Consider the following 26,274-nt stretch of genomic DNA (forward strand, 5'->3'; position numbering starts at 1 on the left):
TTTGGTTTAGCTGCAGATGAAGTGAGATCAAAAGGTTATAAATTAGAGGTATAATTTAATTTTTGTATTTGATGTGTTTGTACCATACTTGACCAATCCCGAAACTACTGAGCAGCGGTCAACGTTATACCGTCAAGGACCCAGAAGAATTTCCCTCTAACCAGGAGGCCAATCACAGCGCGACATGTGTCGACATCAGAAGTCAATCATAGCACGACACATGTCAACATCAGAAGCCAATCACAACACGACACGTGTCAATGTCTGAATGAAATCATTCTCTCACAATATTTCCTAATGTCATTTGTACTAAATCATTCACTTGTACTCACTAAAGGAGAGCTTGAACCTATGTACTTGTGTAAACCCTTCACAATTAATGAGAACTCCTCTACTCCGTGGACGTAGCCATTCTGGGTGAACCACGTACATCTTGTGTTTGCTTCCCTGTCTCTATCCATTTACATATTTATCCACACTAGTGACCAGAGTAATCTAGCGAAGGTCACAAACTTAACACTTTATGTTGTACCAAAGTCCTCACTGATTTTGTTCATCAACATGATGCATCATTGAATTAATGAATACAACAGGAACATTGACTTGACATTTATGCTTTCGTTTTATTTTTTAGAATGGAAAACTGAATTTTGTGTGTTTATGAGTGTGTAAACTTTTAATTACAGTGGAAGTGACTGAAAATTATCGGGAATTAGTATTAAGTTTACACACCGAAAGAAATATATCGAAAATAGTATTATTTGGTAGAAGGAAAATTTGGTTTCAATTAAAGGATGGCAGGAGGAGAAGGAGGAAGACCTTTGGAGCAAGCACCAACTTGGGCAGTTGTCGATGTTTGTTTTGTTTTGGTTTCGATCCACATCGAATATTTCATTCATTTAATTGGAAAGGTTTCCTTTCACATGTAATTAGGTTAATTTCATCTTATGAAGTTATTTTTGGGTTTATTATAAATACGAAATGAGGTATTTTGATTAAATTTTAATTGCACTCCTTCCAGTGGTTGACAATGAGAAACAAAAGAGCTCTCTATTAAGCTCTTGAGAATATCAAAGCAGAGCTTATGCTATTAGGGCTCCTATCTTTGCTTCTAACAATAGGACAAGACCGCATTTTAGATATATGTACAACGGAGGTTGTTGGGGCAACTTGGCATCCATGCAATAATAAGCAAGATGTCAGATCAGACAAAGGCAAAGATAAGAGTAGTGCTTCAGATGACTACTCCCGCCGAAGGCTTCTCTCAGCCTTGGATTCAGTGGGGGGTGGCCGATGTGAGCTGCTAGATATGACAAATGTGCAACCAAGGTACACTGAATTGTCCATACTTTTAGTTTTTATAAAATACGACAAGTTGATATACATATATATAGAGAGCTGATACCTCTTGGCAATTCATGTTATTTTGTCAAACTGTCGTTTGGTATAACATTATGTAAATACTTTTATATAAATACCATGTACACTCCATGCTTATAATACGTTCGGGAGTATGCAATTAGTATTCATATAGATGCTTATTCATGTTAACGATAAAAGCATCTGCTTTAAGTTTGTCCTCAAAACTTATGCTTTTTATGCTTATTAACTCGGTTATTGGTAAGGCTCTTCTAGAGGCAATGTTGGCATGTAGATGATGAAGGCAGAGGACTAAAAGGCATTGGCTGTTGGGATAATTGGTCCTCCGAATTCCCGGGAAGTCTGCGATCACTACTTTTATGGTTTGTTCTTAAATTTCTCTTTTCCTCACTTAATGGGATAAAACTTTGTTGTTGTTCTTATTCCTAAATTTCTCTTTTACGATTGCGTGTAGAGACATTACAATTTTTAGTCTTTCATCCCTTGCAAGCACTGTACCATTTTGACCAAAACTTTCTCTATACTCTCCCCTTTTGACAGCCTTTAATGAATCGCCATGAGGTTTCATTTCCCGCTTTTTATCAGTTCTATTTGCATCTTTTTTTCAAGCCAGAAGAGCGGACTTCATACAGTACTGTGGAGTCAAAAATATTCACAAGACGACACGTGGATTTTTGGATAAAAGAGGACAAAAATACCCTTGAGGCATACCGAGATTCCTATGCATGAGCAGCAGGCAATCATCCGTTAATCAAGTCAAAAATGCCCAAATAAAAGTTATTTCATCCATATACTCCACAAGGTAACCATTCCCAACATTCCATTTAAATTAGATTAATTGGTGAATTAATGGAAATTTTCCCCTAATTAATCCATTAAATCACCAATTAAATGACCCATTATGCCAATTAATCCCCCATTACATAACCCATCACCCATGACACACCAAAAGGAGCCCAAAAGGGCGGGCCACATCTTCTAAAAATGGGATTGGTCATTCTCTATAAATTAGATCCCATTTTCTCTAAAAAGACCTAAGTTGATACTCTTGTAAAACTTCCAAAAATTCTCTAAACACTTTTTCTCTCTAATTTCTAACTTTGGCATCGGAGGTTCTTCGGCCAAAGCCTCCTCCCCCCATTCATCGTGGGCGCATGAGGATCTTGGCCTTGACTTAAGGTGTTAATTGTTTTGTAGGTGCAATTTTGTCCAAGAAGAAAGCGGCGGAAATTTGCATCCACAAGTACAGCATGAGAGAAAAACCTATGTACAACCAATTTTTTTCAAAGGACCATAGATTACTTTATAAAGGTATCTTGATATCTCATATAATTCGTAATGAATTTCAACTCACAATTGAAAAGTTGTATTGGCTGTTTCAACTCATAGATAGTTTAAAGTGTTTATGATGTAGGTGACTGTAATGTATATTGGGTAGACAGTTAATGAACGCCTTCAAGAGCATTCTGATTGGTCCTTATGTATCTATGTAGTATCTAACTATACAACTTTCTTTTGTATGATCCTATACTGTATTTCTTTAATGTTGCACTAGATTTAACCTTAGTTTTTTACTAATGTGTGATGGTGGATTTGCAGTGCTTTTGTATGATTCATAGCTGTTGAGGATCATAGCAGCACTTCGTTTTGATTTGTAAACAAACTATATATTTTATCTTTGTCTTGGGTTACAGTATAATGTTTAACGATTGAATTTGTAAGACGGTTTAGCAATTTTTTCAGACGTACTATTCTTGCCAGATCCTCAAGTATTATGCCGCCCTTTTCTGTGTTTTTCCTCTGTGTAGTAGGCTGATTACTTGAAACTATGATATTGATGACACAATACGATCTACAAATGAATGTTTCTTATAACTATCCATATATAGTAAGCAAAGTTTGACTTTATTGATTCTTGGGAGTTTTAATGAAAAGGGCTTGGATCCAAAATATTTTAACAAAAAACCACCCTATAGTTTTCTTTAACCAAAAGCACCTCAAAATTAACCATAAGGCTAGGGCTTTCAAATTCTACATGGGCTGGATTATAGAGCTCAACATGGATAAATTTAATTCCAAAAGTACCCCTAATAGTAGAAAACCCTCCAAGGTCGACTAGAAGATCGCCTACGATTCCAAGCTCTGCTCCCTCAACGAGTATGGCCAGGTCCTCATTGTCGCCGTCGACAACGTCAGCTCCAAGTAGCTCCAAAACATCCGCGAGAGGTTGCGCGGAGACTCCGTCGTTCTAAAGGGGAAAAACACGATGATGAAAAGGTCTGTTAGGATCCATGCGGAGAAGACGGGCAACAGTGCCTACCTCAACCTTGTCCCCCTCTGTGGTACGTTCTTTGGCTCTCTTTGTGGTTGCTGATTTGTTTGTATTCGTTGGTTTTCTGATTTGTTGTTGTTTTTGGGATTTAGAGCAACGTCGGTCTGATTTTCACAAAGGGTGATTTGAAGGAATTCAGTGAAGAGGTTGGCAAGTACAAGGTAACCGAATTCGATTTCCTTTTTCGTTGTTCGAATTCATGATATAATCAATTTTAATGCGTTTTAGTTGTTGTAGTGATGTAAGATGCGTATTGTGTCATAGGAAACTATAATATGTAATTGTTTGTTGTGTAGATTTCAAATTGGTATGAAATTTAGTGTATTTATGATCAATGCGAAACCCAATTTGTTGAATTACGCGTAAAAGTAAAATTATGAAGGTTCTGCTGTTTTTGAATGTTTTTAATTCAACAAGATCCTTTTCAAATATGATTATGTACATGGTTAAGAATTTGGTGTCCAGTGAAGAAAGAACCTCATCTGAGGGTGCTTTTGATAAGGCCTACGGTTTGCATCCTCAAGGACCATTCGCAAAAGCATATGGAATGTTCGGGGAGTGCATCCGGAGAAGGAGTATCATCGGCTATGCCAACATTTGGCAGTAGTTGGGTTGAACATCGTAATGATTTGGTGACAGCTTTGAATTTGTTTCTCTCTCCTTCTGGTTTTGCTACTTTCAGAGCTCCTGCTGCTTGCTTACATGTACCTATATCCATTTTTCTGATTAATGTACTGTGTTTAATTGATCAGAGACATCCAAACCATCTTTTTTATTTATTTATTTATTTTATTTGTACAAACGAGCCATTACAAATGATTATAAATTTGGAAATGTTGTAAAATCGACAGTGTGCAGTAGAATGAATAAAACAAGACACAAAATTTACGAGGTTCCTCTACAGTCAGTGTGACTGGAGTATGTCCTTGGAGCAACAGTGGTGCTTTGATATATAATCTGGAATCATAAGATTACAAAGATAACTCTATTTTCTCCTCTCCTCTCTTCTTCCTCTCTCTGTTGTGAGCCTTGTCGCTTCTCTCCCATTTCTCTGCACTGCCGTGCCTATCTCTCATCTCACTTCTCTCTATTCTCTTCATTTTTTTTTATTATTATTTTTTTATTTTTTTTTATTTTTTTATTTTATAAGAAGCATGATCAAAGCATGTACATCTTTTTGTAGTGGAACAAAATAGTGGAGGACAAATATTATTCCATATATAGTTGAGTGGACATCCACTTACTTTACAACATTCCCCTTTGGATGACCACAATTTTTCGATTGACTCATTAAAATCTTGATCGGTTTTTGGATGCTCCCCCTGATTTCAAATCATTTAGGCTGATCGTTGATCCTTCTGCTTCAGTCTCTTAGTGAGAAGAGTTGCCGAAAGAGGTGTTTTACTTGTTGTTAATTTTCCACAGGCTTGTTCTTGAATTGGGCTGGAGGGCCTTCTGGTTTCCTCCAAAAGTCTGAATTTACTTCATTTATCTGGAGCTAAATTTTATTCAAGGGTGATGGACACTTGATCTTAAATCAAACTTATGATTTCTTCAAGGATCTTAGAGGCTTGATCTTGAATGAAATTGGACCATGAGGAGCTTCATGTGGCAAGTGATCTTCGACTTTGTCGAGGATGAATCAATACGTGTCATTTTTGCTTGCCTTATATGTTCCCATTGCATAAGTGGTATTTTCCCTGGTTTTCCCTCATGCATGTGTGGCATCTTCTCTTGTAGGATTTGTCCACTGATGCAGGAGTGGAATGCAACCCTTGCATTTGAATGATTCATCATTTCTTGGTGACTTATCCATGTGTGGCAGCTTCAGTGTAAATAGCCAACATCATATCAACAGTTGAAGATGAGTACTTGAGAGTAATGCAAGGCAAGCAACCAGGCAAAGATTCCGGGCTATCGGTTCCTTACCGGAAGTTTGAGTGGAGGTTTCGACATATTGCTTTCTTTATCCTCGTTTTTGCAGGTAAGAACAAGGATAAAGGAAATGACATGGAGAAAGCATGATACGAGATACTCTTGCTCTGGTGTGACTTGTTTTAAAGAGGTATTCTCGGAGAGAAAGAAAACTAAGTATGTTGAGATGTTTGGTTGCAGATGCATTTTCGGCAATGAGAGAGAGTTAGGAGTTTTGGATGTGTGCCTTGCCATTGAAGATGAAGGTTGACATATATAGGGATTTCCTAATAGTAGGTAGTGATGTGGATGTGGCTTTGTCATCCACGCTTGTCGGCAACAGTGTTGTAGTTGGAATAGTGAAATTCACGCGTTTTCAACTCTGTCAGAGATTTTTTGACAAAATTGCACGTGATATCCAAAAAGCCGAGATTGCGTCTGAAAAATGTTGACTGACTTTATGCAGGGAAATTCGGCTTTTGAAATTTGGAGAGCAATGCCTCTTCGATCTCTGAACAAGTGGCTATGTTGCCTCTCATTTTATAAAGGTATCAATTGTATTCAAAATGCACACTTTGAAGATTTCCCGCCTGTGAAAATTGTCTCTGCTGTATTTATGAGATTTCACTATATCCAACCATTTTCCTTCATCAATTTTTGAAAATGGCTTGCCCATCTAACATTTGCTTAGATTTGAGTCTTAGGACTAATACAGGCGAGCTGCATCAGGATAATATATGGCGCCCGTCTTTCTTATCTTCAAATGACCCCCTTACAGTTAGAGATTCTGTGATGAAGAATAACATAACCGCTACAGTGGTAGCTAGAAATCTTTTCACTCCAAAGGATAACAGAATCCTTTCAGAACGGTCTAATGAGTTGGCCGTTCAAGACTCCTTGGTTCTCAGTGTTCAGTGTGCTGGTTCCGTTTCCAATATAGGCCAACACCTACTTGCTCGAACTCACCAAGTTGAATCATTGATAGCTGAGGTGTCAAATCTTAAACAAAATATCAAAGGGCTCAAGCACGAGAATAGAGTGGTACACATGCTTACAAATAATTACTCAACGAGCATGAAAAGAAAGCTTGACCAGCTGCTGGAATTCGAAAGTCGGACTCAAAGTGACAATCAGAGATTCGATGCTTTATTCCAAAGGCACCTATTGCCTTCATCATCTGGAGTTTTACCAAGTATTGAAACTCCAAATAATCAACCTCTGGTGCCTCCCCCTTTTGGGGTACTTCCGAGTACTGAGGTTTCACATGATGTATTGTGTCAAATACATTAAAGCATATACTTCACTAAGATGTTGTACTTCTGAACCAAATATCAATTCATCTTCTCCCTCACGAGGATGAATGATTTTTCTTATTATCTAAATTAATAACCACTTGAGTTTTCAACTCATGATCTTCAATCCAAATGATTCTTTAATATCATAAACATCATGGATAAGGTTCGTGTTGGCATATTGTTCGATCTGCAGTTCGAGACAATATTTCTCTCAACACTTTATAATCTTTCTTGACTCTTCAGGAGAGTTCTAATTTAATGTCATTGACTTTCGCAAGAGATTTTAATATGTTGCAACAATATCATAATGATAGTACTCACTAAGGCAATTTATACCATCCATTGGTATTGAGTACATATTTTATGCTTTACCTTTCGGGGGCTTACTTCTAGCAATTTGAATCCTTCAGGGATTTTCTACACTTCATGACACATTTTCCTTTGGAATTTATACAGAGCAACTTGCTCCCATGTATAACTGAGGGATTTACTTATGGAGATATGATATGGGCGACTCACAACCTTTCGTATATAATTCTCCATTCATATGAACTCGTTTACAATCTTGTGTCATATCATGTGAGTATATTTCACTATATTACAAATGCCCATATGTAACCTCATTGGTTCAACATATTTTGGCTATTTGTATTGCATTCAAGTATATAGGTACATTTTTTCATGTTCTTACAAAATTGTAATGGAATTGTCTTTCTCTATTTTGGCCAATAATTTTGTTGACGAAAAAGAACAGGGCTCAATATCAATACAACTCATTGATGAATTTAGTAGCTACTTATAAAAAACCAAAATCACCATTGGTTATCATCAATCCGTTGCCTCTTCAAGGGCATTACACTATCTTTTCCAGGATAGTTGTAATTTAGAGAATGTGGATCATAACCTCCTCTAAAGCGTTATAGAGCTTGGATTTTAATCTCCACTTCCAGGAGTTGAGTCATTTGGAACCTATACGTCTATCATGCTTCATCCATGAGACATCAACATTCCCATGTCCGCGGATTGTTGTATATCCATGCGGCGACTGTCATGCTTCTGGAATGCAACAATTATGCTTCACGAATACAATAGTTTAGGAGTGCCATATTCTTCCTCTTTCGGAAGACTAAATCTTTTTTGAGTTTGAGGGTCTGCCACGCTTCAGGCGTACAACAGATAATTATTTGCTGCCTCATTATATTGTCCAACAGGGACATTAGGCACATTTGCAGCAAGTGTAAGTGATTTCATCACTTTCGTTGCATCATTAAATGCATCTGGCATTTGATTGGCATCATTCAATTATTTGTACTTCATTTTCATGTTGATTGCTTCGTGAATCAAAATAAGACAAATTCTCTTCGTTCTTTTGGAACGGTCTTTTCTCATCATTCTTCTGGAATGATATTTTCTCATCGTTCTTCTGGAATGGTGTTATTTTCTTCCCCTAACAGCGGGAAATTGTCTTATCAAAATGACAATCTGCAAACCATGCGGTAAACATATCCCCAGTCAAGGGTTCTAAATATTGAATGATATATGGTGTTCAACAGCAATGCCCAATCCGCGATGATGCCTCATTTCAGTACGTTGTGGCAGTGCAATAGGCACATAGACAATACAACCAAAAACTCGTAAATGTATAATGTTTGGCTGGTGCCCAAACAAGAGTTGTACTTAGAAGTATTGATGGTTGGCAACATGTCTCAAACAAATGCATCATGTAAAATTTGCATGTTCCCATCTGGAAATTTCGTTTTCATGAGCAGAGTACAGGTAATCATTTTCATCCGCTTAATAAATAATTCTGCTAAACCATTTTTGGTTATGGACATGAGGAACATAGCGTTCAACATCAATGTCCAGTGACATGCAATAATCATCAAAACTTTGAGCTGTAAACTCTCTAGCAAACATGCATTATATTATCATTTACATAAATCAAGGAACTTCTGGTCCTTATTTAATAGCCTATGGATTGGGATCCTCATGGCCATTATTACAATTAAGTTGTGGCACTTCGGCTCTTCAAACTTAAGGTACTCATCAAGGAACTTCATGTCCGAGCTTGAGGGTCTAGGGACTTCATGCATGATCTTTTTGCATAATGGAACTTCGGGTCCAATCATTTTATGTGATGAGGATCAAGAAACTTCAAGTTCTGATCTGATCAAGGAACTTCGGGTCCAGTATGTACTCATTAACAAAAAGAAGTACAATAAATAAATTAAAGCAATAGGTAGTAATTCCAGCCATGGTAAATAAATTGCTTTTAAGTAAATAAATCTTGTGACAAGGGCTTTGATTCAGCACCATTCACATAAATATCAAAGCTTTAAAGCAAAGGGCGATAATTCCATCCACTGTAAATAAATTGCTTTAAATAAATAGAACTTGTGATGGGGTTTTAAACCAACACCATGCACATAAATATGACAAAACAGAAAATGCAATTATTAAGTCCTCATCTTGTGCTTTTTCATTTTCTTGGTCTGCCATTTCTTTTGTTTCATCCTTTTTATTTTTATTATTATTTCACAGTTCTAAGTCATTTTAGTTACTTAGGAAATAATAGTAACAATAAGTTCCAATTAGTGTTCCTCCTCTGTGAGTTTCGAAAAAGTTGAAACGGTTCTCATAAGTTTTGGAGTCAAGAGTGTCTACAACGTATGAGAAGATCAAACCGTTGGATTTAGCTCAAATTTTAGTATGATATGGATAAGAGGATACCGAACAACGTTCGTGAAGAAACAATTTTGATATGAGCTACCTAAATGAAGTTTTGGTACTCATAAGTTGCCTGTCTAATTTTCTGCAGAAATTGGAAATTGGTTTGGTATTTCAGGCATCTGCAACGATTGCACCGTTGGAATTTTCTGAAAATTTGATATGTTGTAGGTATTGGGTGGACGAACAACTTTGAAAATTTCGATCTGAGGTCTGCAAGTTGGAGTTACGAGGTTGTTTACATGGCTTTTAGATTCTCTACGAATTTTGAATTTGTACTATTTTGCTTCTGCAAAGGATGATATACAGTCATACAACAACATATATATATATATATATATATATATATATATATTTGCTTCAGGAAAATCAATAGTACAAAGATTTTAAGATGAAATGAAAAGATTTTCTTATCTGTGAGATTTCAGGAGACAGATGTGAACATGATTTGTGACGTTGTGCTTTCCACTGACACGAGAGCTTCTCGTGTTGATAACGTGTTGTAAAATCAATGGTATGTGCAGTGGAATGAATGAAACAAAACACAACATTTACGAGGTTCCTCTACAGTCAGTGTGACTGGAGTATGTCCTCGGGGTAGCAGTGGTACTTTCATATATAATCTAAAATAATAAGATTACAAAGATAACTCTATTCTCTCATCTCCTCACTTCTTCCTCTCTCTGCCGTGAGCCTTGTCGCTTCTCTCCCATTTCTCTGCACTGCCGTGCCTATCTCTCATCTCACTTCTCTCTATTCTCTTCTGTTTTTTTTTTTTTAATAAGAAACATGATCAAAGCATGTACATCTTTTTGTAGTGGAATAAAATAGTGGAGGACAACTATTATTCCACATATAGTTGAGTGGACATCCGCTTACTTTACAACAGGAAATGATTTCCGTACTATCATTTTTCCCTTCCTCTGTTGGATTCAAGACAAACATGACATCTTTGAAAAGTCATGTTTCAATCTAAAGTTCAAAGTAGCATGACAAACTGAACACAAATATTATTACTATTTTTTAAATAGAACATTGATACTATCACTATTTTTCAAACTGAACATGGCTATTATCATTATTTTTTAGACTGAACACTGATATTATCACTATTTCTTAAACTGAACACTACCAATTTCTTATACTGAACACCACCAATTTCTTAAACTGAACGCTGATACTATCACTATTTCTTAAACTGAACATTGATACTATCACTATTTCTTAAATTGGACACTGACTATTTATTAAACTAAACACGAATACTATCATTATTTCTTAAACTGAACACCGATGCTATCCCTATTTCTTAAACTGAATATTGACTATTTTTTAAACTAAATGCTGACTATTTATTAAACTAAATGCTGACTATTTCTTAAACTGAACACTAACTATTTTTTAATATGATACTATCACTATTTCTTAAACTAAATACTAATACTATCACTATTTCTTAAATTGAATACTGACTATTTATTAAACTGAACAAGAATACCATCACTATTTCTTAAACTGAACACCGATGCTATCACTATTTCTTAAACTGAACATTGACTATTTCTTAAACTGAACATTGATTATTTCTTAAACTGAACACTAACTATTTCTTAATCTGAACGCTAATACTATCACTATTTCTTAAACTGAACACTGATACTATCACTTTTTCTTAAATTGAACCCTGACTATTTTTTGAACTGAACACGGATATTATCACTATTTCTTGAACTGAACAGTAGTACTATCACTATTTCTTAAACTGAATACTGACTATTTCGTAAACTGAACATTGACTATTTTGTAAACAGAACCGATTATTTTTTAAACTGAGCTGACTATTTTTTAAACTGAACACTGACTATTTTTTAAACAGAACACCCACTATTTCTAGAACTGGACACGAATATGATTATTTCTTAAATTGAACTTTGGTACTATTACTATTTCATAAATTGAATATTGACTATTTCGTAAACTGAATATTAACTATTTCGTAAACTAAATATTGATTATTTCTTAAATTGAATATTGAATATTTCTTAAATTGAACACTGATACTACCACTATTTCTTAAATTGAACATGAACTATTTCTAGAACTGAACGCGGGTATTATCACTATTTATTAAACTAAATACTTGTACTATCTCTATTTATTAAACTGAATACTAACTATTTTTTAAAGTTGAACACCGACTATTTACTTTCTTTCGCTTCTTCTCTAATCTCATGCTCCAACTCAAACCTAGAACAAGAACACCCATATATATGTAACTAAAATTTCCTTTAATTATGATCATGGCAATTGTGATACAATTTTTTGCAGGTCCTTGAATTCTTTGTTTCTTTTTGTTTGTTGGTTTGGCATGTTCACTAATAAGTAGATCCCACTAAACATCCAAACCCATCTTTTTTTCAGTTTTTTAATTTATGCAAAGTTAAGACAACCAGCTTGCAACAATGTTATAAAAATTGGGGAACTAAATCTTACACATTAACCAAAGGGCCAAATTACTATAAAAATTCGACACAGGGAACAAGATTAGTGTTGTCAAATGCCAATTAAAAAAAAATTAAAACTGGAATTTTGGACTGAGTGCGAGTGGAATTCCAGATTTCCAAAGGGGAAGGGACAGAAGGAACACAGTTCAGGAACTTGAAATAAAATTGGTAATTTGATGTAACGTGTGTCATTTCCTTCTTTCTCCTCCTCCTCAATGTCGCTTCTTCAAAGGCCACAAATCTCTGTCGACGCACACGAAGGCCCCGGTAATGTCAAAGACCACATGGGAATAGCAGCCAAGTCCCACCACTTGGAGTGGTCTATTGGTATCCCAAACGGCTTGGGAAGATCTGGGAGCAAGAGGAAGAAACCCGAGGTCATCATCATGATGCTCTGCATGCACAACCATTTAATTGAGGATACACCAGGAAGGATATACATGATGGGAAAGAGAAGAGGAAGCTTATCAAGCATTTGAGTGTATCTCATTACCATGATTCTAGCTCCTGTTATAATACCCATTAGGAAATTGGGAACCAGAGAAGCTACAACCATCATGAGGCTCTCTATACACATAATGCGAAAACTCCGGTCGAAATTTCACCAGATAATAAGAGTGATTGCAACCAAGCAGAATATGCTGGAGGTAAGGGTGAAACATGATCTTCTTCTTTCCATCCATGTTGGTATTCAACACAAGCAGAATATGCTGGAACTCCTCATCTGTGAATTCTCTGCTCGCGTGTGTGTGAGTTGCTGTGAGCGCAAAACTGGAAACTCATTGTTTGGGCCATTATAATTGGACTGATTTAATATTGGGCTTTGTCATAACCATTAAATAAAGTTAGTACATGATTTTTTTTGTTAACATTTACAGTTTTCAAACCCTTATCATTAATTTTTCCTTGATTCATTAGCGCTGAATAAATCAGCGGGTGTCCTTTTAGTTGTAAACCGGAACGTATTCAAGATAATTCGGTGTCTCGGAAGAACCCTAGCATCTAAGTTACACATTCCGCATTCCTGAGAAGTCTTTGAAATGTGACTCTAATTGTCATGTTTTTTACGTGAAGGGTCTTGTAATTTTGATGGACTGCAAACATATATAGGAGAAAACTCCACTTTCTTGGTAATTCTCCATCTTGGAGGAATATAAAAAAACAAAACGTTGGGAAATAAAATACATGATCAACTTTTAAATTACTATAACAGAGAGTTTATTTAATTCAAAAGTAGCCTTATTCCAGATGATACAGGCCCTCATGCCTTTCTCTCCCACACGGCATAATCCTTTCCAGAAGTCGAAACTTGGAAGTTTGGAGGTATAAGTTGGCCTAAATCCATCTTCGGACCAATCTTGACTATGATTTTCTCATCTATGGAAGCTACATAGACATCTGCATCGGCTGCTAGAATGCGCAAGGCACTGTCGGGTTTGATCCCATTTCTCGATCTGATTGCAGTGAGTTTAGAGATCTCCCCTTTCAAGCCCCAGTCAAAGAAGTGATCATAAAACTGTCACAAAAGATAATGAGATAAACAACTTTTAAGCGTGGACCATAGGTATCAGTTATAAATAAGTTCACCAGAGCAATAGCAAGAACGCAAATGCTAAATAGTGAGTGCTTCACTCTGCCTCAATTCTCACATTCTTTCATATTTTTATAGATTGGAAACAAATTCATTATAAAGAAGGATGGCAATGTTATAGCTTGAGAAAAACGTAAATAATACCATACGCAAAACTGACGCAATTGCTGACACTCTCTAGTACAGGTGGGCCCTACATCATTTGTATATGGGGCCAGCCTTTATAAAAGAATATGTCAACAATGATGTCGGGTTTGCATGCCTATAGCATTACTCAAAGTTAAATGAAAGTGTACGAGCTTACTATTGATGGGATCCCTGGATGAGTGAGAATGTAAGCATATCCCTGCATGACCTTATCAGATGGAAATGGCCACAAATGTTGTGTGGAACCTGTATCATGATTGTCAATGAAAGTTACACTACTTCCTGGCTTCAATCCGATCATCCCTGGAGCGCCACCATTCGAGTCCTTCAGCCTCCAAAGCTCCCCTTGGACTGCAGCTTGAAGTATCCCTTTAGTTGTAAAATCAAATGCTGTAACACCTCCTCCAGCACTCTCCACCCATCCGACTAGCGCTTGTCGATGTGCATCTTGATCTGGGTTCGGTTTTCCATCACTTCCATAAGAAAGGGAATTCCAAAGTTCCCCTACTGCGAAATTTGGACTTGTATTTGTCATATACAGCTTGGTATATTCAGGAGCATATCCCTTAACAAAATCAAATCTCCAACCACTGAACCCGATTTCAGTCTTTAACCAATTCATCCAATCCGAGAGCTCTTTCTGAACCCTTGTGTTTTTGTGGTCAATGTCAGGAGCACCACCGAAGTCCTCTCCAGTGTCAGGGTTTCCCTTGCCATCAGAATATTTTGTATCATCACCGCAAATAAGAGACGGCCCCCAATCAAGGCGATCATCGTCAGTTCCTCCTTCAAAGATGCACCATATTCCTCTCTCGTCTTGCTTCTCTGCAGTTCTGTGGTTTATAACTATATCTGCCACAGACTGTATCCCACTGTTGCGGTACGCACTTACCAGTGACTTCAATTCATCTTTGTTTCCAAATTTTGAATTGAGATCATAAAGCCTTCCCGGCATGTATCCTTGGGAAATATATGAGATGAAGCTTCAGGACAATATTGTCATATAAGGGTCATACAAGACTGTTCTTTTGAAAGTAAACACCTAATACCGGACTTCGCGTGCTAGTCCGGAGATCATATTCTAGCTCAAAAACTTTAAACAAAATCTGGTTTGGTCTAATGACAAAGTTCAAAAGAGAGTTTACAGTTTAGGACATAGAAATACCTTCATCTGAAGCAGCATGAGAAGATGGAGGAAGCCAAACATGTGTGATTCCGGAACTAGCTAGGTCTTGTACAGACTGCTTTAAAATGTTGTACCATCCTCCCTTCCTGCTTGATTCCCAGTTGAACCCCTGACCATCAAAGACCCGAAAACACGTTAGTCCTATTGCGAGAGAGAGAGAGAGGTAAAGTATTCATATAAATACCTGAAAGATGATCTGTGAAGCAGTGAAGTTGGGTGTGAGAAGGATAGAGAGTAGGAAACAGATGAGGGGAACGTTTCGAGTGTTCATGTCTCCTTTGAGCTTGAATTGCTTTGTGAACGTTATGGTTCAATACTGTTTTTCAATGTTATATAACAAGATGGAGGGTGTGAAAACTCGACAGTTATCTGGCCCAAAAGAGGCGCAAATTTGACTTTTCTGGCAAGTGATTTGATTTGTAAGGAAAGAAACTAAGGTACGAGATTAATGAGAACAGTCAGACCAAGGATAATGATCCAACATGGGAGAAAAATCTTGGGAGGAGACTTCACTTGGTTCCAAAATCTTGACTATTTTGGTAAGTGGAAAGCTGACTGCTACTTTGCCAAAAGATGTGAAAAAAACTTCGACTGTTTTGTTAAGTGAAATCCCGACTGTTTTGTTTAACTGTGTTGATATACAAAATCAGTGAGGACTTTGGTACAACAGAAAATGTTAAGTTTGCGACCTTCGCTAGATTGTTCCGTTCACTAGTGTGGATAAGTATGCAAATGGATAGAGACAGGGAAGCAAACACAAGATGTATGTGGTTCACCCAGATTGGCTATATCCACGGAGTAGAGGAGTTCTCATTAATTGTGAAGGGTTTACACAAGTACATAGGTTCAAGCTCTCTTTTAGTGAGTACTAGTGAATGATTTAGTACAAATGACATTAAGAAATATTGTGAGAGAATGATCTCTATTTATAGAAGAGAGTTTCTAGTTTCATTCTAACATTGACACATGTCGTGTTGTGATTGGCTTCTGATGTTGACACGTGTCGCGCTATGATTGGCTTTTGATGTCGACACGTGTCGTGCTGTGATTGGCCTCCTGGTTAGAGGGAAACTCTTCGAGATTGCTAGCAATGACGGTTTAACTGGATTCTCCATCGATAAGAATCTTTGCAGGAGGTCTTGAATCAAATCAGGCAACATTAACACTGTCCTGACTTCGGCCAAATTGTTGCTTCCAGAGAATCTACACATGTTATAGTCTCAAATAGGGGGTTAAAAGACCCCGATTTCTATTTTGGTTGAGGACTACTGTTTGCTTTATCCTCAATAATTAAGCATATAATACACTTGTGATACAGAAATTTGTAATTAATTAGTTCATTCCAACAAGGCTCCTGCTTTTTTCTCCCACACACAGTAATCATTTCCAGAAGTTGCAATTTGGTAGGTTGGAGGTACAAGGTTCCCCACGTCATACCTTGGACCAATCTTTGCTATGATTTTCTCATCTGTGGCAGCTACATAGAGATCTGCATCAGATGCTAGAATACGCAAGGCACTGTCAGGTCCGACCCCGTTCCTTAATCTGATTGCAACGAGTTTAGTGATCTCCTCTTTCAAGCCCCAGTCAAAGTAGTGGTCATAAAACTGTTACAAATATGTTCAGATAAGGAAAATTTAAGAATGTATAAGTAAAAAAAAAAAACATTAGTTCACTAGATCAACATAGTTGTTGACTAAATCCTAACAAAGTTAACTTTTCAGTCCAAAGAGATTTCTGTTCCAATAACTATAAATCTCAAATTGTACTCAGCTAGACGAATTTTAGCGGTTATGAAGATGCCAGCTTTCCAGCTTGGAAGAAAGTAAATCAAATTTAGAATCTTACGATTGAGGGGATTCCCGGATGAGTAAGAATGTATGCATATCCCTGCATGACTTTATCTGATGGAAATGGCCACATGTTCTGTGTAGAACCTGTATCATGATTATCTACGAAAGTTACACTCTTTCCTGGTGACAAGCCAATCATTCCTGGTGCCCCTCCATTCGAATCTTTCATCCGCCATAGTTCCCCTTGGACTGCAGCTTGAAGTATCCCTTTCGTAGTAAAATCGAATGCTGTAACATCGCCACCAGCACCCTCTACCCATCCCACAAGTGCTCGACGGTGAGCATCTTGATTGTACTCGAGTTTTCCATCACTTCCATAAGCAAGGGAGTTCCAAAGTTCCCCTACTGAGAAACTAGGCCTCGTGTTTGTCACAAACAACTTGGTGAATTCTGGAGCGTATCCCTTGACAAAATCAAATCGCCATCCATTAAACCCGATTTCAGTCTTTAGCCAATTCATCCAATCTGAGAGCTCTCTCTGGACTCTTGTGTTAATGTGATCAATGTCAGGAGCAGCACTGAAGTCAGCTCCAGTGTCAGGGTTGCCCTTGCCATTGGAATAAGCTGTGTCATCGCTGCAAATAAGAGACGGGCCCCAATCAAGGCGATCATCTGGAGTTCCTCCTTCGAAGATGCACCATATTCCTCTTTCATCTTTCTTCTCTGCACATCTGTGGTTTATGACTATATCTGCAATGCTTTGTATCCCGTTGTCATGGAAGGTGTTTATCAGCGCCTTGAGTTCATCTTGGTTTCCGTATCTTGATGCATTCAGATCATAGAGCCTTCCAGGCATGTATCCTGGGAAAAGTGAAGAGTCAAATGACAGTCATCAGCTGCTGCAAGTAGCTAATGACTAAATAGGAAGAATGTTATCAAACTAAAGTTCAGTGCCGTTTGGGCTATAGGATATAGGGCTCGTTTGATGCCTAGGACTGGAATATAATTTAATACTTTATTGTACTCAAGGTATATATGTCGACGGAATAAGGGAAGTCCTTGTGTTTAACTCGAAGGTAGAAGATAGATTACTTAGGAAGAAAATTTATCCCTTTTAATCCCCTCAAAATAAAAAATCATTCACCTCTACCTACACACATGAATTATATGAGCTATTTGACGAATTCTAGGTACCAAACTAGCCCTATCTATGGAAAATTGAATTAGACCAAACGATGAAAACGAATGGATTTAAAACGATTCCGTATAAATCAAAGTTCATTTCAAATATATTGTATCGAATTGAATGCATCCTATCTGATGTTTAACAGATTTGTTAAACTAATTCGGCTGCGTTATCAAATTGTAACCTGGTTTTGAGTAGTAACTGAATTGAAAAGTGCTAAACGGGGGAGGTGAAAGAATAGCATATACCTTGAGGTGAAACAGAATGAGAAGGTGGAGGAAGCCAAACATGCGTAATCCCAGAAGAAGCTAGTTGTTGAGGTATGGACTGGCTTAAAGATTTGTACCATCCTCCTTCCTCCTTCCATGATTCCCAATTGAACCCCTGATCATCGCTCACCGGCCAGCCCCAGAAAAACCGTTTAGTCATTCAAACACACACACACACACACATATATATATATATATAGAGAGAGAGAGAGAGCGAGAAAGAGAGAGAGATTACCTGAAATAGGATCTGGGGAGCAGTTAAGTTGGGGAGTAGAGGTATACAGAAAAGGAGAAAGAAGAGGGAAGTGGTTCGAGCTTTCATGTCTCTTTCCTTGCAGAATTTATTACCAGAATGTTTGTTTGAGGTTAAATTGTAAAGATTATCGATCGATCTAACTCTAACTCTTAACAATTCAGATGGATTGGATAATCTGGATTGGAGGTGTGAAAAAGTTACTCATATTCCACTTCAAGTCTTCGCGTCAAGAGTCAATATATTGGAATTCCTTACAAGCCAAGCTCAAGCATTATATTGAATTGGCTACAGTTTTGTTTGTGGTGAGTTGACACTTCCTCCCCACAACACCAATGTCACGCATCCAAATGGAGTGCTTTTGCAGTTAAGTCGATAGAGAGAGAGAGAGTTTAATAGCATCGTAAAAGACACATCTTTTTTTTTTTTTCTCTAATAAGAGCCTGGTTGAGAAAGAATCTCTAGAAAACAATTCTGCTCACAAACGCTTTGTATTTCACGAAAAAAAGTACTTGTACGCATAAACGCTTTTGTTAATTAGAAGCAAATCGAAAATCACACGATCTGACATAGACATGAAAGTATTAAAAACTTTTTTTTTCCGCCAAACGCTATAAAAAGAGCTTTTCATTTCTGGAACATTCTTTTAGCTGCTTTAAAAAGCACTATGAAACTGGCCCTTGAGTATTAACACTACAATTGTATTTGTTTGTGAATCAGAGTCCGCCTAGAATCAAACCACACAATCTGGGAGAGACATGCCGAACTTTTGAATGTGAGAGCCTCCAAATTCAAGAAGTTCAAGGACTTGTGCATAAAAAGCATGCATGTGGAGTGCGGACATTTCACAACAACACATGCTCTAACAAGCTATAAGCAACACGCTATCTATGGGAGAACAGACAAATTACGCAACATAAACTGAGGATGGAAACACAAGGGGTCCGTTTCGAAATGTTTCTATTTTTGTTTTCCATTAAAGATAGAGGAAAAAAGAAGAGAGAGAGAGAGCGAGAATATAGAGTTCGAAGTGCTACTACAAAGGAGGTCTTGAATCAAATCACACAGCATGCCAAAGAAATTTTCTATTTTCTATATTGTGAATACCTTTCAATTCCCCATACAAAGGCTAAGCCGAAACAAGTGATTATCCAGAGAAGAATTATACAGGAACTGCCTTCTATTTATACACCCGAAAGCTTAACAGAGACTCCACTGTATAAGGAAAACAAATATATCATCATCATGAGACCTGCTCCGTGTTCCTACCTCCATGATTATCCGCACTCGCCATAGAAAATTTGTAAATGGAAGAAATTATCAAAGCCCTTCCTACAGATAAGGACCATTTTAGAGTGCAGCGACAAACCGAGGAGTCAAAAGTAGTCTCCCCACCATACTAGCACAGCCACACAAAAAGAACTTGGGGAAATATTCCGCCTAATCATCGTCCTCTGAATCTGTAAACAAGGGCAAAAAAAAAAAGTATTCAGAAAAAGGGAGAAAAAAATCCCATCTAAAAAACACTGAGATACTTCACTTTTCACTTCTAAAATGTGTTTCCATTGTGGGTTAATGTAGATGTTACATATGGTTGGTTTAAGGAACACAAGATAGTTAGTCCAAGTACAATGAATAATCCCACAATACAGTGACAGAATTTGAAACGTGGCCATCAAACCAAAATCCTTAGCTTAGATATGGGCAGAGCCTTCACCAATACTTGGTCTGGGAATCTGGGTAGCAAAACGTATCAGCCATAGGCCAATGCCAGAAAACCCAAATTTACTTCCCAGTTTTTCTTTCCCAACTTGCATGCTCACATTGGGTTCTATAACATCGTGTTCCTTTTCTAATGCAATCAACTATATTGTTTTACGTCAGGTCAGGAAAGAAAAGTTGGCAAAAGTAGCATTGTCCTTGGCCACATCCCCATTTGCCAACAAGCTATTTGCAGCATGAGCTGACACCCACGAGGCCACTTGGGACAAGACATACCAACTACTATAGGTGAATTGGAAATTAAATTTCTAGGACTAGTAGAAATCATGAAAATTTTAATTCAATATGATGTATCCTAGTCACCAAGCCATCCATATCAATATATACTATCTACGTAGTACTTACATTGCAACAGAACTACGTACTACTTTCTGTATCAGTTGCCTGGACCCTGATCAAATTTCCTTAAACTACCCATGTAGTTACAACGAAAACAAACTCTAAGTAGCCATTAAAATATAGTATAGATAATGTAAGTCCCAAATTTACCAATAAGACTAGTAACATGACGACTTTTTTTTGCATGCAGTCTTATTAAATATCAAGGCATGCACTTATTAACAAAGTGCCTTTTACGGAAGAAACTCTGGCTAAATGCTTCCAGCCATTACTGAATTAATGAGATCAAGAGACAGAAAGTATACTTTCCAAAATATAATAACGTGCTTCACAAAATAAATTTCATAAGCACTATTCGGAATTGTAATATTTAAAACTCTCAAAGTAAAAGATATGGTTTACCAGATCTAATATCTTCTCCAACTTGTCCTCTATTGTTCACCTGTCTCCTTATCATTGAACAAATCATAACCCACCAGTATATGTGGAACACAAAAAGCATCAGTAACATTGTATTGAATGCATAATACAGAGCTCTGGGAGAGGGCTTCGATAGATCCAAGCAGTCACAAAGATCATAGCTGGAAAATATCAACATAAGAACAGATAAGTTGGAGGAGCCACCGTACATGTAAATGTGGTTTAATAAAATGATTTACCATGAGAGCAGACCTTGATGCACTTATGACCCAGAAAGGGAAGAATATTAACCGCAGTATGGCCCACGAAACAGCAAAAAATCCAAAGAACACACTTGCCGCAAGCTCCTTCTCAGAATACTTGAAAACCTTGGCAGCTTCCATAAATACGTCACTTCCATCGTGCAGGGCAAGAATGATTGAGCCAATCCGAAAAAAGCTGAAAGTGGACAATAACATGAAAGTAATTGCACGAGATCCTTCACATCACACGAGTTAACACAGCTAAAAAGTTGTTCTTTGCAGTACTGACATATGTACTTGCAGAAAACCTGAAATATACCTTGTTATGTATGAGAACCCAATCAGGAGAACAGTAATTACATGGTGAGACATCATCACTGAGAAATCCTTCCTTCGAGTCTCCCATGTAAGGAGGGCAGCAATGCTGTAGCTGTAGAATCCACACTGACACATATAGAAAAGCTTTATGGGAAGCCTGAAATAAGCAAGGATAGGGTCAGAATAGACAATTTTGCCCTGCTATATCTGTCAAACTCAACTCATCATAAATCTCGAGTTTTACATATTCAAGTCATTCCAAACAATATGCAAAATTAAAGACATGACTGAGACATTTTCAGCAATTAAAAAAAATGGTTTATCTAACCAGTAGTTTAGGACTATTAAGCCCAACCGTATGAATCACTAACCGCAGCTCTTGGTTTGGCCAGCCTTTAAAGTACTCTTTTGTATCTGTGAACCATGGCTCATGGTAGGTTATGCTGAGAATGCATGCTTCAACAGTGGCATAGTATGTAAGCTTCCACATTGACTCCGAACATTTTACAATCTTTGCCCGTGTGGCCATATCAAGCTTCAATGAAGCAGATCCCTTCCTCAACAACCAGACGGAAATATTCTGAAAAGCAGAAAAGAAAAACATAAAATATTGTAGTATGAGGGATAAAGTTTTAAGGTAAGATAAGGTTATAGTTTAATCTAAGATCTGATCACTCTGTTTGCCAAAGACATGCTACTTGTCAGACTTGGGATGATTATGATATGAAGCTTTTTAAATTTGAATCTCACTGCTTTTGCATTTCATTTATGAATCTTGTGAAAAACATATAAATCTGGTAAAGCTGCATTATAGTTACAGATGGTGTGGTGGTTTTTGGGGCGAGGGGGTCAAGTTTAAGCCTTCAAGGTAAGATAAGGTTTAGAGAGGCAGATGTGAAGTTACAACGACCATATTCCCCTGTTACCATGGTGAAATAGATGTCATAGAATAAAAGGAAGATCATTTTTATAGCTCAAGAATAGAGTACATCGTTGTACATACAGTAAAGAACACAAAAATATGAGTTCTCCTAGGATATCGAATTAAATTAAGATAACCAAACACTGGGATGAAGCCAATCTAACAGTCTGTAAACAGCCTATATTACCAACACTTGGAAAACCAAATTAGAATTCCCAGGGTATCATCTATATCACCTTAAAATCTACAGGTTAAGGGTCCATAACGAGCACCCCCTTCAGATGCTACACCAAAACTTACTGTATCAAAACCTTGAACAGCCCGACATCAGCAAGTTAATATTTAATTACTAACTAGTCAACCTATACTCCAAAGGACCAAATCTAACAACTCAGCACAAACAAATCTCAACTTTTGCCGGAATCAGAAAAAGGTTAGGCAACTACCAAGTTTAAGGCCTACGAAAATCACCGTTTCCAGATGCTAGACCAGAAACTAGCACTAACAGAACCTTAAACATCCCATCATCATACCAAGTTCATAATAAAACCTCACAACCATTATTGCGGATCTGATAAATCATCGAAATCTCAAAGTCTCCGGAAATCAGGACCATATAATCCTCAAACAGGGCAGTTTTTTTTCTTTTCTTTTTTTTTGCGCTTCCAAATCGCTGAAATTACTGGACTAACTCAACTCAAGCAGATCACCATAATAAAAAACATATCTGCTCATCCATTAAAGGACCAATTATGCTAAATGCCTTTACTTAAACGCGTCATGAATGGAGTCCAATAAACAAAAGCGCCACTCTAACTAAGCTACGCAGCTAAAACATGAAAAAGGAAAGATTTTTTTTTCTACAAAAAGAAAAAGAAAATACTCCTAAAAGTCAAGAAAGTAAAGCAGGGCAACATAAGTGATAATACAATTCAAGATTTCCTTCTCTCTCTCTCTCTTTCCCACAATTTTCTCAGAAGCCAAACAGAATCCACCAAACTTTCATAGAAAATTGAACAGAAAGCTAACGTTCAAGCTACTTGAAATGGCAACAAAGAGCTCGAAACCTTACGCGAAAGATGAATCTGTCGAAGATGAGGCGAGCAGCGAAAAAGCCGAAAGCGAAGTAGACAGCGACGAGGAAATCCCATGAGCCCGGGGCGGCATTGTGGCTCCAGAACGAATCCATGGGCGGTGCCTTGGAACCACAGCTCGGGCGAAGAGCATCAATCAGCGGATCAAATTCCAGGACAGCTTCCGACCTCAATGGAATGGATCAATGAGCAACAATTGCAGGCGATATTCTTCCATTTCCCAATCTTGGGGATCTGTATTTGCCCTAATTATCTGTCAGTGCGGGAAGAGAAGTCTGGATTTGGCTGGTTAGGGAGGGGAGTGTGTGAGCATGTAAGAGAGAGAGAGAGAGAGGAATTATGTTTTCTTGTATTTTCTTAGAGCGAGAGATATTGCTATTTGCAGAATTTCAGGAATTCCATTTTTAGTAGTAATCTTCATCTAATACCATTAAACAGGAGTCAATTGATTGAAAATAAAATTAAATATTAAAAATACCGTTGAAAGTGTGATATTGCTATTTGGTCCTGTCATTTTAGTTTTCTCAACATTTGTCTTGTTGTTTTGTTTATGATGGCAATCAGGTCCTATAAGTTTAAGTGGTCGCAGGAAAGTTTTGATTTTAGGGGTCAAATTTTTTTTAGAGAGAAGCATAACGTTATACTTTTTCATGAAACCGCTTAATAACTATTTCGTTTTAGTTTTATTTTTATTTTTTAACATCCTAGATAACTACTTTTAGTTTTTAGTTTTTAAATAAAATCTTCAAACTAAAATTTGAAAACAAAAAAGTGAAAACTACTCTATTGAATTAAGATCCTAAATAGGTATACGGGACAATTTCGAAGTGCATGAGTGCTACTATCGGGAAAATGATCCTCGCCGGATCCTTTTTTTGGGAATCCTAGGAATCCCGTCAGTTTTCGTTAAGTACTATTTATATTTAATTTTAAATTTTAAAATGATTTCCGACCGAACGATGTACGATGGACATTCCTGATCACGGGATCCCTAGGAAAAGGATATGGCGAGGATCCTTTTCCCTATTATCGTATTCGCCTAACCAGGCTTACAAATTGAGGATCTATGAGGTGATATTGCACTTTTAACGTAATCTCTATGGTGAAAAGTTATGAATTAAATCATGTTGTAAGCTCTGGTAAATAAACACAGGTGACTCTCAGGTGAAGAGGTTAAAGTGATCCTTTGGAACCAATAGCTAGGATAAAGTCATCCTTTGAAACCAATGGCTAGGATAAGAGGTCGCGAAGGCGACGTTGTGCCTTATTTCTTATGTTTGAAAATGTTGATGTTGTAACTTGTTTAATAAGGCAAGGCTGCCGGCCGCCGAAGAAAAGCAAAGAGAAAAATCTGCATTCCCATGGTCCTCTACCGCACAATAACAACAGAATTTTCCACATATAATTATATAGACAAAGAACACGCAACCTTTTGACAAGTTGATGGAAAACAAGGATGCACATATTGATTTTTTCTTCACACACACACGTCGGTGGTGGTTGTCTTCCACTTCCACATAATGTTCTTGTAAGGCTGCATTCGACAACTACGTGTGGGAAAATTACAAAAAACCACTTGAATTTTGATTATTTAAACATTATGAATCAAATTATTGAAGTGTAATGTGTCACTTGCAGTCCTACATTATTCAAAAATATATTCTTACACACTTTGCTTGAATGGTCAAAGAAGGTGGCAATAATACTTGACCTCATTTTCAGTAAGGAATATAATGCAAGTGATATTGATGTACCGTGTATCGCAATTAAGTTGATTACAATAATGTGCTCTCATCTATGAGTTTTTATTTGTATTAAATTTAAATAGTATTAATTAAAATATAGACTAAGTGTATTTTACACGCTTAATCTTTGTTTGCGGTGAGTTTGAAAATGAGTCATGAAGTTCTAATTTTCTCACATTGCACCATGAAGTTTTGAGATTGAATCAATTTATCTCTTTGAGCATCTAATCACATATTAAATTGAAGGTTTTTTTTTTTTTTTGTCAACATTATGCAAATGTGGCTTACATGTTAGCCTAGGGGTGGGTTCGGTACGGTTACCGTACCAAAACCCTCGTACCAATTACCGTACCAAAGTTTCGGTTTGGTAAAATCTATTACCATTACCATACCAAACTTTCGGTATACCGAAGTTCGGTATTGCCAAATGTTCGGTTGGCATTGTATGGCAATGGTAATTGCCACTTTGTTTTGGGACAAAATTTGTTTTTGCTTTTTTAACCCAATTCAAGGGCAAAACTTTTTTATTGTACCTTTATCTCATACATTGTAGCCTAAATTCATCTATTATTCATCATTTACAATTCACACACACAATAATTCAAATGATGCATCAAGATTCATGATGAAAATTAAGCTTACAATCCAAATAGAAGTTACGAACCAAAACAAATAGAAGTTTCCCCCATGCTAAAGATCTTCTCTATCCTCCATTGGTTCAAACACACCTCTAGAACTTTCCCAATGTCTTCTCCCTTATGACCCGTGATCTTTATGAAGTTTATGATCCGTTTGTGCAACTTTCATTCACTATCCATGAAGTGAGCGGTAACTA

The 26,274-nt window shown here is 37.1% G+C and overlaps 3 protein-coding genes and 1 long non-coding RNA gene across 6 annotated transcripts; 1 reads left to right on the plus strand and 3 right to left on the minus strand.

Moving 5' to 3' along the window:
* Positions 1 to 3,455: 3,455 nt before the first annotated feature.
* LOC108173473 (uncharacterized) lies at positions 3,456 to 4,608 on the plus strand. 3 transcript variants are annotated; one of them, XR_001790169.3, is made up of 3 exons: positions 3,456 to 3,722; positions 3,805 to 3,873; positions 4,178 to 4,608. It is a non-coding gene; the product is annotated as an uncharacterized lncRNA (long non-coding RNA). The 3 variants fall into 3 exon arrangements; XR_011580979.1 differs by having other exon boundaries at positions 4,183 to 4,608; XR_011580978.1 differs by lacking the exon at positions 4,178 to 4,608 and having other exon boundaries at positions 3,805 to 4,071.
* Positions 4,609 to 13,259: 8,651 nt separating this feature from the next.
* On the minus strand, positions 13,260 to 15,478 carry LOC103436491 (alpha-amylase-like). Its single transcript, XM_008374925.4, has 4 exons — positions 15,261 to 15,478; positions 15,056 to 15,185; positions 14,048 to 14,850; positions 13,260 to 13,668 (listed from the first exon to the last, which is right to left on the minus strand). The coding sequence occupies exons 1-4, from the start codon at positions 15,345 to 15,347 to the stop codon at positions 13,414 to 13,416; spliced, it is 1,275 nt and encodes a 424-aa protein (XP_008373147.3). The 5' UTR covers positions 15,348 to 15,478; the 3' UTR covers positions 13,260 to 13,413.
* An 810-nt stretch (positions 15,479 to 16,288) lies between these two features.
* LOC103436492 (alpha-amylase) lies at positions 16,289 to 19,007 on the minus strand. Its single transcript, XM_008374926.4, has 4 exons — positions 18,560 to 19,007; positions 18,304 to 18,439; positions 16,925 to 17,730; positions 16,289 to 16,683 (listed from the first exon to the last, which is right to left on the minus strand). Exons 1-4 carry the CDS (start codon positions 18,644 to 18,646, stop codon positions 16,414 to 16,416), a joined length of 1,299 nt encoding a protein of 432 aa, XP_008373148.2. The 5' UTR covers positions 18,647 to 19,007; the 3' UTR covers positions 16,289 to 16,413.
* A 640-nt stretch (positions 19,008 to 19,647) lies between these two features.
* Positions 19,648 to 24,137, minus strand: LOC103436493 (ceramide synthase LOH2). The gene is made up of 6 exons (XM_008374927.4): positions 23,673 to 24,137; positions 22,050 to 22,258; positions 21,680 to 21,835; positions 21,371 to 21,556; positions 21,101 to 21,279; positions 19,648 to 20,037 (listed from the first exon to the last, which is right to left on the minus strand). The coding sequence occupies exons 1-6, from the start codon at positions 23,787 to 23,789 to the stop codon at positions 20,018 to 20,020; spliced, it is 867 nt and encodes a 288-aa protein (XP_008373149.1). The 5' UTR covers positions 23,790 to 24,137; the 3' UTR covers positions 19,648 to 20,017.
* Positions 24,138 to 26,274: the final 2,137 nt, after the last annotated feature.

Source organism: Malus domestica, chromosome 05 (assembly GCF_042453785.1).
Source record: "Malus domestica chromosome 05, GDT2T_hap1".
Lineage (NCBI taxonomy): Eukaryota > Viridiplantae > Streptophyta > Magnoliopsida > Rosales > Rosaceae > Malus > Malus domestica.